The sequence below is a fragment of the Malurus melanocephalus genome, unplaced genomic scaffold (genome assembly GCF_030028575.1).
Source record: "Malurus melanocephalus ecotype Western Australia unplaced genomic scaffold, MMel_1.1 scaffold_7, whole genome shotgun sequence".
In the NCBI taxonomy this organism is placed as follows: domain Eukaryota; kingdom Metazoa; phylum Chordata; class Aves; order Passeriformes; family Maluridae; genus Malurus; species Malurus melanocephalus.
In genome coordinates, this window is record NW_026623239.1 from 470,757 (window position 1) to 487,060 (window position 16,304).

General features: G+C 36.9%; 1 protein-coding gene across 1 annotated transcript in view; it reads right to left on the reverse strand.

Moving 5' to 3' along the window:
- Nucleotides 1–9,755: 9,755 nt before the first annotated feature.
- The window catches only part of HSD17B4 (hydroxysteroid 17-beta dehydrogenase 4), a 62,849-nt gene continuing 56,300 nt past the window's right edge, over nt 9,756–16,304 (reverse strand). Inside the window, exons 23-24 of the mRNA XM_057372153.1 lie at nt 12,215–12,342; nt 9,756–10,187 (exon numbers count right to left, since the gene is read on the reverse strand). Coding sequence (XP_057228136.1) covers nt 10,098–10,187; nt 12,215–12,342 — 218 coding nt within the window. The 3' untranslated portion in view covers nt 9,756–10,097. The remainder of the gene's footprint in view (nt 10,188–12,214; nt 12,343–16,304) is intronic.

The following is a 16,304-nucleotide window of genomic DNA, read 5'->3' on the forward strand; positions in this document are numbered from 1 at the left end:
CAAGAAGAAATCTTGCAGCACTGATCATGAAGACAAGTCATCCTGACGAATGCATGTAGATTTTTGAATGTCAATCTACCATTCAGATTACTCTCGAATTGTTAACAAATCAGTCTTTCCAAAAATGTAGGTATCATCTTTGCTAAATAAACACTACATTTATATCTAACAGGGGAATTTTCATTTTACCTCTTGGAGGAGATTTAATGCATTCATATTATCAATGATTTATAAACTTTCCCTCAGATTTCACTCCTTCTGCTGCTTTTTAAAATTAGTTCTTCTATGACAGGTATCTATGTGTCATTTTAAAGAGACATTTACACAGGGCACTGTCATCAGCATATTGGGAAAATATTTAAAATATTTAAGAGATTATTACTAATGCAACAAAGAACATCAGAGTAATAAATGAAGAAATACAATGTCAGAACCAAAGCCTATTCTTGCTTTTTGGAAGAAATTCCAGTCCCAGTATTTCTGATATTTTCAGATGGTCTAGACCCAGTTTTTTATAAATTACTATATACTTTTAGTCTTAAAAAGACTGGAATTCTTACACACTTCTGCTTTCAGAATTTTAGATCATGGCTCTCTTGAGGAAATGGGAAATTGAAAGATAAAACAAACTCCCAGCTCTTTACACAGTAAAGCAGAGTTCTGGAAATTCACTTTGCGAACCTGCTCCACTTATCTGTTACATGGCCACGAGCAAGTCAGGTAACTTCCATGTACCAAATTTGTCCCTACTCTCTCTCATGAGTTTAAAAGTTGGTAAAATTGAGGCCATGTAAACAATATCAGCAGGCAGATAAATACTCAGCAAGCACTGCCCAAGAAAATTATTATTACCAAATCAACACCAGAATACTCATGGAAAAGCTTTTTAAAAAGATCTACTAATGAAAAACCCTTGACACCTCTCTTTTCTTAATGATCTGCTGAAACCAAATACTGCAGAAAATTTAGGATACAAAATAACTGTTTTAACCGGTAGTCACTTCATCCTAGAAAAACAATATCGTAGGTACCTCAAGGTAAGAGGTATACATCTGGAACMTTTTTATTCTTGAACTTTTATCTTGCAGTGTATGAATGAAAACAAAATTTAGTGCAATCAAAAGATATGCACTGGAGGAAGATACTAATATTTGATATTTGAGCCCCCCAAGGAAAGATTTCCATCTGACTGTATTGCCAGAATGGTGTWGATATTCTCCAACAAATTTGTAAGAAGCATTCTACAGCAGTGCTCATGATTTCTTTCTTCTTTCTGTCCAGCTGAATTTTTAATTAAACAAAAACTTCTAAGGAACTTCTTATCAGAGCCCATTCTTCCAGTTCTGTGTGAGGATTGATTTGCATCACTCCACTTGCTTTGTAACAGTACTAGCAATCAACGAAAGCAATTACGCTCGTAATAGAGTATACAGAGAAACACAAGATTTGATGACCCTTTAAACTTCAATTATCCCAGTAGCTAAATAATATTGCAAAAACACTCCATCTATATTAATGATTTATACTGTTGACCAGTCCTACCATGCTTAACAACTAATTAGACAGGCTACCTAGTGTTTCTAGCTTTTCACTCATTTTTGAATGATGGAACAATGCCTTCACASGTTTTTGGTGGGTAACAACATGTAGCATTGTGCCTGTCATTTTCTTTTTATCAGAACATTGCTTTCATTTCTAGCCATAAAGAATACCATGAAAGCAATATTGATATTCCAATTGCACAAGACATAACAATCATTTAATTCTTAAGAAGTGGTTATGGAGAAGGCAGCACTGAAATGTGTGCTCAGATCAAAGATCTGTGTCTGCCTTTATGGTGGATTTTAAYGCATGGTCTTAAAAGTTTAATCAATGTATTTGATGCTTTCCATACACTATGAAGTTGTGACAGAACCATAGCAGAGGCATTTAATTTAATGTAGATAATAGATCTGTGCCTGAAATAACTAAAACTTCGGCTTCATTTGCCACCCTCCTTCTCTCCAGCTTCTTCCCCATGTCTTGAATGCCCAGACGGGCTCCCAGATTGCTGAACAGATGAATCAGAATGGATTTAACTGGCAGCCTCGAGATTGCCATCTGAGATAATCAGGACTCTATATAGATTTGAATACCACGTCTTCATATTAGAAGCATTGAAGAAGGAAATGGCAGTTTCAAGATGCAGGGTGCACACAAAGTTAATGTACATTTTAATAATTCTAATCTACATAGCAATGCTTGTAAATCAAATCAGAATTTCAAACCATATACATTTGCATATTCCTTCATGACCACCAAAAATGGCAAAAAAGGTGCATTGCTTAAAGGTGTGTTGTCACTTGGAGTTAAAGAGCAATGATATAGTGTTTTTGATGAGCAAGCTAAGCTTTATTTACACCACTGAGTTTACTGATGACATCCATGCCCATCTTCGTATAAGCAGAATTTCACTAAATGATAATTGCAGGACTGCCACCTGAGAAGTTTTGAACTGCTGTTTCTCAAAGTATGGTTTGTACTGCCATGGTGACTTCAGTTACTTGACACATTTGCCTTGCTCCAGAATAATCTTTAAAAATTCACTTAAATGCTAAAAATGCAACAAGTATTAGAAGTTACAAGGAAATGTGCAAAGTATTGTCAGCCTAAGGTGTTCTTAAGGAGCAGAACCAAGGGGCCAGGATGGTATTTCATAGTCTGCTTCATTTCCCTTCATACAACAACTCTACAGCAATCAAATCAGTGACTACACCATCAAAGTACAGACGGGTCCTTTCAAGAATTATTTAAAAATAAGTGAAAATAACATAATGTAGCATGTCTTTTGGTTGTCTCTGTCAATCACCTAGCAACAGAGTGACAGAGTGCTCCATAAAATATACATGTGAAACCTCTTGGAGTAGAGAGCATAGCAAAGATGTTTACAGACAGACTGTTTTCATGATGGCTAAATTTATATATGTATAAAGAACAGGCTTTTCACCTACCACCCAGAAGTATTTCAAAACCCAGGACCCCACTGGRGCTTTTATTTTTTGTCTCTTCCGAGGGGGAAAGAGCAAATTGTGTGGGAGTACTGCTAGCTTGGTATGGGTTAAAGTCTCCATTTTAGTCTACTTAAAATAGTATTTTATCAGCCCCCAAAACCAATGTTTTATGCAATTTTTACCCTAGCTACAAAATCTCAGAAACGGTGAAAGCTTCTTAAACACTCCTGCAATTGAGAAGGCACTTAAAAAAATTACTTTCTAACTGGCTGTAGCAACACTTTTACTATTGGATCTTACAGTTGAAAAACACTTATATATRTTGCAATACAAGTGAGTGAGTGCAAAGCTATTATTTGAGACCTGTTACATGAAGAGCTATGAAGAYACATTACAGCCTCTGGTGTCCAAATTACTTTGAAAAAAAAGAAATTCTTTAGATCTCCTTGACCTTCACTAGAAAGCTCCCCTGTGCGCTGCAGACTCGCAAAGTTTATGTTAGTAAGAATGCCTACTATGGATACAGAAACTGCCAAAAATAAATGAAAATTTCTTCCCTAATCATAGTCCTGCTAGGAAATAGCAAGAGGCCATCACATGATATCACATCATCAAGCAGGGAGTTGATTAACTGAGCGCTTGACCTCTGATGAGTGGTTTCAGCAGTCCTCTTGGAATAGTGGAAAATTAAAAGCATGCCATTCTGACTGTAAATTGGTATCTCTTTACCAAATAAGGTATTTTGATAATAAACAACATTGGCCTCAGRTTCTGACAAGAAAAACTACTGAAACTGCAGACTCAATAAGTGACCTGGAATTAATCACCACACTTGAAGTKGATAAAGGCTTGCAGATAAACACCTTCTTTGAAAACAAAACAAACCCCCCCAAAATCCCATACTATGAATGACCACTAGCTATCAAATGCTTGATTTTCCTCCAGCTATGAGTAAGATCMGCTATCAGAAGAATTTTGTTAATTGAAACAGAGCCTTATTCAGTGTTGAACACCGGCAGCCTCAAAGATAGAAGACTTCTGGGGCATTTGCTTAATCCACCTGAATGAKTACTGTGGGTCACAGACCACACAAGGAACATATTTCCCGATTCAAAACTCTTTTYCAATGCAGAAAGGGAAAAATACAAGTGGGTTTTGTCTGGTTTTTTCCTTCTTTTTTTACATTTAGAATTTTCCTTGTTGTACTTAGTCACATATGTAAAAAACAGACTGAAGAAATAATTAAAAAAACATTTATAGTCTGTTTAGAGCTAGGAAGGTTATATTTTCCCTGATACAGTCCTCAGGTGGACTCATTTTATCTTTGTGAAAAAGGAATGCCTAAAAACCCACACGTATTACATCCAGTCAAAAACTCTGCTACCTTTTATCATCATTTTCTAACAGGATTACAATGCTCTCAGCACCACAGCTATTATGAGCTCAGATAAGGTTACAGAAGATATCCAGAATTGCACTGCCTATTGTTCATGAAAATCAGGCTGAGATTCACACAGCAGAAGAGTGAACTGTGCAGAGCACACAGCAGCCCTGSCCAAAAAGGAAGCACATGCTGGGGAGCTGGGAACAGAAGGGTCATGCAGCTCCATGAAAGGTCAGGCAGCTTCACAAGCCTCATGCGCTTCATCTCAATGGAGAGACTACAAGCAAAGAACAGCACACAGAGAGCAATGTAAGAGAAAAATACTCTTGCAGCGCTTTGAAATCTACGCTGGGCACATTGATCGTAATAGGCAGTAATTCAATTTCTATTTTCTATGTGTACTTGCTGTCCTAATAATTTTGGAAACACTAACCAGATTGTAGATTAACTCTAATATGAGATGAATGTGTTCCTTTTCTCCTTAAATGCAGGAACAGGAAACTATTTGGTTAAAGTCAGAGAATGCAATGAAACCAACMTCAGCAACTCACTGTGATTGTTTTTTTCAGGATTTATAGTAACATACTCTTTTGAGTGGGCTGCAGTTAGAAACACAAACTTGGATAAGAGCACAAACTTACATTTACTTATTTCATTTTTTTGCTTAGTTCACAGTAGTGCTGGAATCATAACTGTAAGACTCTTACAGGAGCTTCACTTGACATGATCCAAAGCTGAGTGAGATCCAGATGAAATCTAGGTTACCACAATGGACTGTTCTTTCCCATTCCAAATACAAGTCTTCACAAACCACTGGTTGCTATGCTAACCTATGTCATTCTTCTAGCATGCCTTCAGAACTGGCAAAATGCAAGAAAGCTCAGGTAGGGAAAGGGGAAGAGGAAGTACTGGTTTAAACAAAAAAAAAAACAGCAAACCAAATTCAGTACACTGATGAGCTGAATTTTCTTTTAAAATATTTTATGATTGAGATTATATGTTTCTATAATTAGAAAATCAAAAACATTGAATCACAACTTAAATGAGGTATTTATTTAAATGTGGGTATTCTGAATTATTCTTATGTGATGCACATTTTTGATTCCAGTGGAAAAAAGGCACTTCACATGATCACGGCAAACGTAGCATAGGGAAAGATAATGAAATTAGTATTTTAAAATGGCCCTTAGAAAAATACACACACCATTACACCATATAATTTGGACAATTTTGCATTATTATACCTTGCTAGATTCTATCTTTGAGGCACAGTGACCTTTCAATATGTGATTTAAGGTAAGCAGACAATGGGAACTTTGATAGTACTCACTGAGAGACACAAACAGATGCACCTCTAGAGAGCTCGGCCTGTGTACTCATCTAAGATCCTATCATGCCAGTCCAGTGAACCGATTTTCAGAGAGATGAAACATTTGAATTGTATCATGAAGGTAATATTGAAGTCATATAAATAAAGCTACATTGATAGGCTACTTTGTTTTTCCTAATTGATTTCATGTCTGTTGATGTCCGATGCTTTTTAGGTCAGTCTGCTGGGGAAACAGCCGATGGCCTAAAGGACAAAATTTCTTACTGTAGATGAACTATAGAGAACTCATTTTCAAGTAGGAAGATATCTGCGCCAACTGAAGTAGAATAAAAAAACYGTATCTGTATTGTAGAGATGTTAGTATTTCCTTTTCTCTCTTTACCCTTTCAAAGATTATGATCAGAAAGAAAACACTGCAGTGAGATTTATCCTTTCTTTACACAGATCTTCATTCATGCTGGAAGGAGGCAATGTTACGTTAAAAAAAGTCATCACCTTTTGAATGCTGCTCTGCCCCCAAGGTCTATGGAAGAAAATAGAAGACATAATTTCAGTGACATTAACCTCTGTTGGGGTACATTGCATTATATTAAGAGAGCCTTCTTTTTTAAAAAAAAGAGTACACTAAACTTTGTAAAAATGCTTGTTTACCCAACTTATAATACCTTATGTATTATACCACTGAATCCTTCTATTTTACAAAGCGTTTTAATTCAACCAAGTGACTTGAGTGATGAAGAACATTTAACAAGTAATGCTGCCCAATGAACTAGAATACAAATAACCCTTACGAGTGTGCTCCTCAAAATGGGGTGGGAACAAATCTTGGAGGAGACAGCTTCTGTCTGAAGTTGCTCAAGGTTACCACTCTCATGCCTCTGCTCCTCTGCACTTTTACTCATTTTAATATTCTCTGATTATGAATGCACTTGTCAACTTTCAAGGAGCTGTTGACTGTAATTATTGATGATAGCTGGAAGGTGTATTGAACTCCTCTGAAATAAACTCATTAAGAACAATTCCACTGACTAGAAAGCATAAACTTTCTCTATCCATTATTACTGCTCTCCTCCTTTAATTAGAAAACCCATAAATGACTGAAGAGGACATATGTCAGTGCAACCACAATTTACTTTTCGGAGGAATTGCAAGCCAGGAGGGAGACTGTAATGAATGCAAGGAGAAGGAAAAAGARAAATAAAAATATATTGTGTCATGCTTAGCACTAATTAAGTTGTTCCAGAAAGATGAACAACTGAATTCTTATCTCAATGTCATGAAATCTGATGTCCAGACCYCATCTTTTTACATGTATACAGAATTAATTAGAACACGGTAAGGTACATRTTGCAATAAACACCAGACAATCTTCTACAGTACCTTAAAGAGAGTGTATGCACTGTTAAGGATTTTACTGCTGAGATGCTCAAAAAAGCCTCCTTATTTTCCACTAAATTTAGCAAAATCACTGAAAAGCTATCTGAGCTGTTTGGTTAACAAGTGTAGCTTTGCAATCCAAACCACTCCTTCCTGGCAAAGAAAGAATATTCCAAGAAGCAGCTACCCTGAAAAAAAAGGATATGGTGTGCTGCTGTTGAAAGTCTCTATGTCCTGCCACTACACTGGTATTGTTGCAGCTGTATGACAAGAAAGTCTCCAAAACCATTGCACATGAAAGAGATGTGGACAGGTTTGAAAGACAATAGCCTGAATAGGAAAGCTTTTTCTAGATGAAAACAGCTCAAACAACCACCTTCCAAACCAGCTAACATTCCCTTGCACGAATGTTCATAAAAATACTGCATTTACTACTTGTTCTTGAGACTACTACTTCTAAAAGCTAACAGCCATAAACAGAAGGTTTCCAACTACTAGGAGAAAGCAAAAACCAAAACTTCTGAACTGCATCATGTATATATTCAACACAGAAAACTGACCTTACCTTCGAAACAGATCAAGTTACTAGCTAGCATCAGCTAACTAGAATGTTGTTAGGGTAAATACATTGGACTGGAAATAAAACCAACATGCCAAAATAATTAATAGCAGTTATTCAGGCCATAAAACAGATGAAAGAATTAAACACCTGAATTATATTCCTAGAAAAAAATCTACCACAATACTGAGAGTCGTGCTCAGGTAGCCTGGGTATAGAAAGCAAAGGGAAGAGAGAACTTTACATTCCACTCAAAGTGAACATCTATGACCAATTCATAGTGCAGGAGAAAGCTGAAGCCACAGTAAAGTCAAGGATGTACAGATGACAAAACCCAGTGTAATTCTGGGGTATATCTTGTGGTTTTTAATTAAGGCCAGAAATGGGAATACAACTGAGGCATGTGGATTTTGAGTCCAACTGAAAGGATGCAGGGTAGAAATCATCACAAGAGTAGCTATAAATGGGTTATTCTTTCATCCTCAATCAACACATACCAACACACTTAGTAAAGTTATGTTCTTCAGTGATCTCCAACCTGCTAAATCTCAACAGATTTCAACATTAGCAATTTCCCTTGCCTGAATATTTTTGTTTCTCACTGAGATAGAGGAAAGAAAAAAATGTTTATTAGCACTCTATTTCCWTGTTGTGGAGCAGTACTTTCAGATTTCTGACTATTTTTCTATTTTTGCGGGTAAGAAAAAAACACATCACCTGTTGTGAATTATCCAGACCACGTAACTTACAACAAATACCATATTCTTAAATGGATGTGCTGGTAATTGCTTTCTTAGTCTTTAAGTTAGTTCCCCACAATTCCTTTTCCTTAATACATATCTTTTTTATGGCATTATATGGAGATTTATAGGCAGAAATTATATATGTAGAAAAATGGGGGTTTTGGTATACCAGGTACATGCATTAAATTACAAAGCTGCAATCAGTCTCTCTCATTCAATTTCTTGAGAGAAAGTAATAGAATACATCTTTACTGATTTTACATAAACCTGCTTGATAAATAGAAGCAGGGCTGTACAGGCGACTATTAAGTCCTATTATATGTGAAAATGACTGCTGTGAAAAAAAGTAGATGTTAAGTGGTAAAAGGATATTTCTTCAATTATTTCTACTTGACAGCCTCTTTGAGATGGTGAACTTCATACCTCTTCTGTTTCCCATCAATTCATGATGTGAATTACATGAGATGCTTGTTTACATACTTAAGATTCATGTTTCTCTGCCTGAACCAAAGCATGGCTGCTAGTACAGCTGTGAAGAAGTAAATTTKTTGAGAATATGACTTAGTATGAGAAACATGTACCATTTATTCTCAGTCAAGCTCATCTGCAGGCTCACAAGTTCTTTAACGGCTACAGTTTACTCACAAAGTCAGGGAATCAAAGTATCCACCAGTTTGGGGACAAAAGAAAAAAAGAATTAAAGATTTCATCTTCTAAAATAAGGCCTCCTCTGAGCAAGAAGAGTAAATTTAGATGGTCTGAATACTTCCATCTTCAAAAAGTACCCACCCCACACAGAACATGATTGAGGATGAAAAAAAAAGATAACTCAGCACACAATTTGTTGGTCACATTGATGAAATCAAATTTCMAGGCATTCATGCTGTAAGTGATTAAGAGCATACTTTCTTTAGGAAAACATATGGCCCCATYTGCTATCTCAGTTCTGGTCACAGGTTCAAACAGAGGAATTCACTTCCATCTTTTCCTGCTGCCATGAGCTGGCCCCTGTGAGAAGGCATTTACATGAAGAACAATTTGGCTATAGTGACRGCATCTGATGCAGAGTTAATCCCTCTCACATGAAAAACTTTCCTCTAAACAATTAACATTAAGCAATTTCTAGGTGATTTACAAGAGTARAATATGAAAATGACTAATCAGCATGTGTTCCGAAGTTCCTTGAGTTTTTTCTGGTACAGAAAAMACCACATAATTAAAAGATGTAAATATATGGAATTTACTTTCATCTTCCAGTTATTTTGATAGAATCATGAGAGTTGTTATGTCAAGAAAAAAAAATGTTTTAATAATAAACCAGAGAGACTCATAGAAGCTAAATCCATATAAGATTGAACATGAATGAAGAGTGACAGACACATAGGAGATATTAAACAAGTCTATTGGTTTAATTTTCATCAGAATTAACATAGAAATATATGCTTCTTTGTAGGAACTACATACATTTGATTTAGATATAGATGTGCAATGAGAAAAGTATGATTCTCTACCATTGCTGAAAAACTAAAAAAGGACAACAGTAGCAGTTACATTCATTCCATAACTTCTGTCTACAGCAATTAAATCAGCTTGTGTATTAGCAATATAATGAATCAGTACATTGATGTTAACTAGCCTGCAAATCATTGGTTCTGAACTAATTGAGTTTCTGTCTTCTAAAGTTCTTCACTGCTGTGGTAGGTCATTAAGCAGTTCAGAGTTTGGCATAATCTTTCAGGATCATTTCCAGTTTCTGGCTCAACATGATGTTCCCCTTCACTTTCAGTTTACCAGAAAAGAATGCCTAAAAAGAGAAGAAGAGAGAAAAAAAAATGCATGTGTTTAATTTTCTACACACAAACCAAAGAGCTGGAAGAAGAAAACAAGAAACCTAAGAAAAGAACAGTTGTTTAGCACTCAGGAGGAAGTCTTCAGTGCACAATGCCTAATGGTTATCAGTTAGTAACGRAAACCATTCGAGATCAATTACAATATCATCCATAACCGGAGTTTTTAATGTATAATCCAGACAAAACCAAGTCTGTCACTCAGGGGAAAAAATTAAATACAATAAATACAAAGCAACTTCAGTGGCCTCTGTTTCTTTTCTTACAGACAGCACAGAGGATGTCTCCAGGTGTAAGACAAACACCTTCCTCAGAAGCTGATGACAAAACTTCAGCAGGGCACAAAAAACAAAGCTCCCAACATCATCCCGTCATGCTAGAGATATCCATATATCTTTATAAGAAATGAAAAAATGGAATGAAAGGGCTATTTAATGAAAATTAATAACCTAATGAAAATGTAAGCTACACATTCAAATTCGTAACAAATACAAACAAAAACTTGCACAATATATTACACACATACGCCAAAGAAATGCAATGACTTTATACATAGAATATCACAACAAACAGGAAATAAGCAAGGTTTTGTTGCATTTGCAGAGTCACAGATCAACCACTATTTTCACTTCAGTACTGGTGTATTACATTTTTATTGTCCCTACTTCAAAGAGATGTATACCCTCTTTCATTCCAGTTCATATTTTTTAGAACTAGTTTTGCTTCGCTGTGGCTCTGCAGTTTGAAAGCTCTTTGAAAGTTCCTTAAAYGTGCTTTTGAATAGTTCCATTAGCTTGAAATGCATTCAAATAAAGAATAGAGAGAGCCAGCAGAAAAGAATTTGAATAGATGCTTTGAGCTTCTTTAGAAGAAAAACTTCACAGAAACTCAAAGGAAACACTAATGCTTAAGCACAGATAATATTCCTGAAATGAAATCACTGTTCTTTAGCATACTGATGATTACACATAAATATCTTGTTTGTTTATGCCTTACGTCTGCTATATACAGAGGAACACAAAGGATTTTACTCATGTAGTACGTAAGACTTACAACAAACATTTGCCATGATCATTAGTCTCCAATTTTACAATCAAAGTCTCCAGCAACTTCTGCTTGGGATCAAAGAAAAGGAACTGTTTGATTTATGATGAGCTTTAATTAAAGTTCTCATTTGCTTAAGCTTTAATCTGTAAACTGACATATTAAATTTGTGACAGTTTAATTTACTTTAACATAAGGCATTTTTATTAGTAAAATTAGCAGTTTTAAGCAGTTGATTACTCCAAGAAGCTAAAAGTGCAGGCCCGGATAATAGAGCTTCCTTAAAGCTTCTTTCTTTCCCTAAAAAATCATCTTGGTTTGGGTGATTTTGACCAGTTTCAATGCACCTACATGCATGCACTGTCTTGACATTTCTTTTTGCTGCAGTACTCTTTGCTGAAATAAATCAGATCATTGCAACAAACATCAACTTCCTGCAACATGACAATCAAAACACACTGAATGATCAAACTGACAAACCTAAGCTTGCAAATGGTATAGAGTGCAGTACCAGGGAGCAAACAAATTACATACTTTATGTCACAGAGTCATAGAACGGTCTCAGCTGGAAAGGACCCAGAAGCATCATCGAGTTCAATTCTTAAGTGAATGTAATATTCATAGCACGTGTAATATTCAATGTAGTATCGATAGTACAGCTATCGAATCTACAACTTCGGTGTTATCAAGGCAGTGCTTTGGCCTTCTGTGGTTGTCTCTGTCTCAGGATGATTAAGGTAGCACAAATGTCTCATCATGCTTTCTGGCTAATTCAGTATAAGGCACTGATGTGCTTATACCTCATCTGACTCTGGTCTGCGCTGTCAAAACATCCCAGGGATTAGGATTACAGAATACAAACAGTCATAAACCACAGCTTGATTTATGGCAAATAACATGTCCATCTACAAGAGAGAATGTCTGTAACAAAAGGCTTTACCTTTTGGGGGTTGATCTTTTGTGTTACCACATCCATGAAATCCTCGTCTGAAAGAGTGAAGGTAGTATCAGCAGAACTTCTGGCAGGCCCCCGATACACTGCTCCAGAGCCATTCTTTAAGTCAATTGCTTAAAAGCAAGAGCAAAGGTAGTTTAACTTCAAAATAAAGACAAAACTTTTTCAGTCTTAAGAACAGTATTTTCCTTATCTATTATTATAAAGCATCTAGTCTAAACATCAAGTTTGAGCTATCAGCCACTTTGAAAATTAATGGAGTTTAATTCTTCTTCTTCGATGAAAGAAAATAGAAAATTATTCCTGTACTAAAGGGGAGATCGTTTACAGCAAGGACTGCCATTTAAAATTCTTGCAGTGATGGTAAAAACTATTTTCAAATGACACTAAAGATGCACAAGATACTAATTAGTACACTTACTGCAAAAATGTTCAAGTTAGTAATAAAGCTCCAAAGTTCAAAAACAGCATTCTGTAGTCAGACATAGGCAAATGTAGCAGTGTTCAAACACTGCTGCATTTTCCCTGTTCTGCCCCACAGGCAACATCTAATAGAGCCTATGCTTCTACACGTAAGGAATTTTTAAAGCCTTGTCAATTAACTGTCTTTCTCCCCGGAAAGACAAAAAATCCTCCAAGTGTCTCCAAACAGCTTCAGAGTGTTCTATTTCCATGCCAAATGACCTGCCAAAACAACCTATTACAAAGCCAACACTATCAGGTATTTGTCATTTGTTTAGAAGAGTATTTTGACAGGATGTGCTCTGCCAAGTAATTCTCAGATTTTGAAAATTCCCATCTTTTCTTTACATCATTGCCTCTTGATCTGTCACACCCCATCATGCACATTATTCGTGAGGATATCCCCATAAGGCCATGGCACCTCTAGTCAAGTCATGGYTGCCAGCTGGTTGCTCTTCATGGACAAATCTTGAGCCTAAACATAGATACTTATTTCTCCATAAACAATCTTACGCGTAACTTTTTTCCAAATAATTTTTGAAAGGATAAGGGGAACTATACAGACTGGGAGTAGCTTCAGTCTATTCAAGTCTTTCTTTGTCTGAGATCTGCTTTAGGTAATATTTTTTCAGTTACAACTGAACTAGAAAGGGAATTAAGTATACAACTTTGCTCAGTGATAAGTGACATACTRGATTATTATTATCCAGTTGATTTTAAGATAAATTATAATTTCTGGAACAGGTTTAATGCATATCARTAATTTCATTTAGATGAATTATCTATACATCTATTATCTGTTTGTGGGTAGGGGCCATGTAACACCCTTGCAACCCGAACCAGCTACTATATATAGTAGTATATCATCATATATAATCATATGTAAGCCTTTAAACATTGCTCCTGTATACAGGTAATGCAGGCCCAGACTTATGTTAAAAAAAAAACATCTACTGAATCATGAAATGCAAGCTTCACAGTGGATACTAGCTGTCAGACTAAGTTAATCAAGCCTAACTGTCCATGCGCTTTTAAAATACACCTCTACCCAAGAAATGTTATACACCATACCAGTGCAGCCAAATTGGGCTCCCTCTGAGCAAAACAGCAAGGTAAGCAAGCCAAATAGATTAATTCACAAAACACCAACACGGTGTCTAGGATGCCTACAATTCTCAGTTAATCGTTTTGAATTACTCCTGGAAGGAATCCCTTCTTGTACTTCATCCTGCATGGATGAAATTTTTTCCTACTCTTCCTACACTGTTCCAGAAGGGACCCAGATGCTGTAAGCCGGACATACTGTATCTCCCAAGACACAACTTCTCCTTCTTCACTAAGTAATAGATGACAGGCAATTTTGATAAATCTTACTAATRATAGTCATCAATCAGTGTCAGCAGTGTCAAGTTTAGATGACAAAAACAATTAAAGAGGTGTAGTGAGTCATAAAAGTTCTAACAACACCTAAATATTCAATATAGTACATAGTTAACAGCTGTTACATTGTTGTACATTAAGATATTACTTAACAATATTACAGTATTCATTCTCCTTATCCATTTCCTAGCCAAATCCCAAGACCATTGATATTGATCCCAAGACCAATCAATATCTAAAATTAATAGTAACCCCTCAAAGTACGAACATGCCTTTAAACACTGCATAATCATGGTACCATGGGCAAACCTTTCCTGTTTACAGAATCGCAGAATCATTAAGGTTGGAAAAGACCTCCAATATTATTGAGTCCAATCTTTGACTGATCACTACCTTGACAACTAGGCCATARCACTAAATGCCTTAATAAGTTGTTTCCAGAACCCTTCCAGATGCTCCACCCTCTCTGTGAAGAATTTTTTCCTGATGTTCAACAAGAACCTCCCATGGTGCAGCTGRAGGCCATTTCCTCTTATCCTGTTGCTGGTTGCCTGGGAGAAGCCAACCCCCACCTGGCCACAGCCTCCTTTCAAGGAGYTGTAGRGTGTGATAAGGTCTCCCTGAGCCCCTTTATTTCCAGTCTAAACAACCCCAGCTCCCTCAGCAGCTCCTCACAAGACTTGTGCTCCAGACCCTTCTTCAGCTCTGCTGCCCTTCTCTGGACTCACTCCAGCATCTCAATGTCCTTCKTGTAGTAAGGGACCTGAAACTGGACACCRAATTCAAGTGACACCATGCCAAGTACAGGGGGACGATCACTGCCCTGGTCCTGCTGACCACAATATTGCTGATCCAAGCCAGGGTCCCACTGCCCTTCTTGGTCACCTGTGCTTACGCTGGCTCATGTTCAGCCACCTGTCAACTAAAACACTCAGATCCTTTTCCACTGGGCAGCTTTCCAGCCACTCTTTGCCCAGTCTGTAGCACTGCCTGGGGTTGTTGTGACCCAACAGCATGACCTGGCACTTGGCCTTATTGAATCCCATCCAGCTGGCCTTGGCCCATTGATAACAGYCTGTACAGATCCCTCTGCAGCACCTTCCTACCTTCCAGCAGATCAACACTCACACCCAACCTGGTGTAATTTATGAACTTGCTGAGGGGACACTCAGTTCCCTCATTCAGATCACCAAAGATGATACTGGAAGATACGAAACAGGACTGGCCCCAATCCTGAGCTTTGGGGAACACCACTAGTGAYAGGCTCCACCACGTTCTGGCCCGGCCATCCAGCCAATTTTTTACCCAGTGAAGATCATGCCTGTCCAAGCAGTGGGCTGACAACTTTTCCAGAAGAATTAAGTTGGAGACAGTGTCAAAGGCTTTGYTGAGGCACACATACACCAGACAGGTCACCTAGTCATAAAAGGAGACCAGCTTGGTCAGGCTGGACCTGCCTACCCTAAATGCATGCTGACTGTGATCCTGGCCCTTGGCCCTTGTCCCATATATGCTGTGTGATCCCACTCAAGATCTACTCCATTACCTTGCCAGGCATGGAGGTCAAGCTGATCTCCTCAAATTCTTAACCGCACCTCAAAATAATCCTTATTGGAAATTATATTCTATATTTAAAAAAAAAAAAAAAACAAACCAACAAACCGAAAGAAAAGAGGACCAATCTGATGGTACATTTTTTCCCAAAAATATGAAAATGTTATTTCCACTTCCTCTGTATTCTTTCTAAGGAACGTTAAGATTTTTGACAAGGAAGAAAAAAAATTTTAAAAAACCCCACAGAGCAGCCACAAAAGTAAAGCACTCCATGACAGCAAAACTGTGTTTTTCACAAAAACATGAAGAACCTTCTATTGTTACTTGATCCATCCTTTTTTTAGGCTTCATCATAAATGAGTTGACCTCTCTAATGAAAAAAAAAAAAAAAAAAAAAACCAACAAAAAAAAACCCACAGTGGAGAGTGATTCAAAATATATCCGATGTTGGTACTTAGACAAGGAAAGTAACTCCCCTTTTTATAAAGAATGAAAAACTACCCCAAAAACTTGCTCATTCATTTTTTTGCAGGGTAGAAAAACAACCAGAAGGATTAAAAACTTACACAGTTCACTCTCCTGCTTCCTGACTTTCACCTAGGGTAGAATATTCAAAAAACAACTGAGAACTAAACTAGAGCACTAGCTTATGGACAAATAAACTAGCAATGAAAGAAAT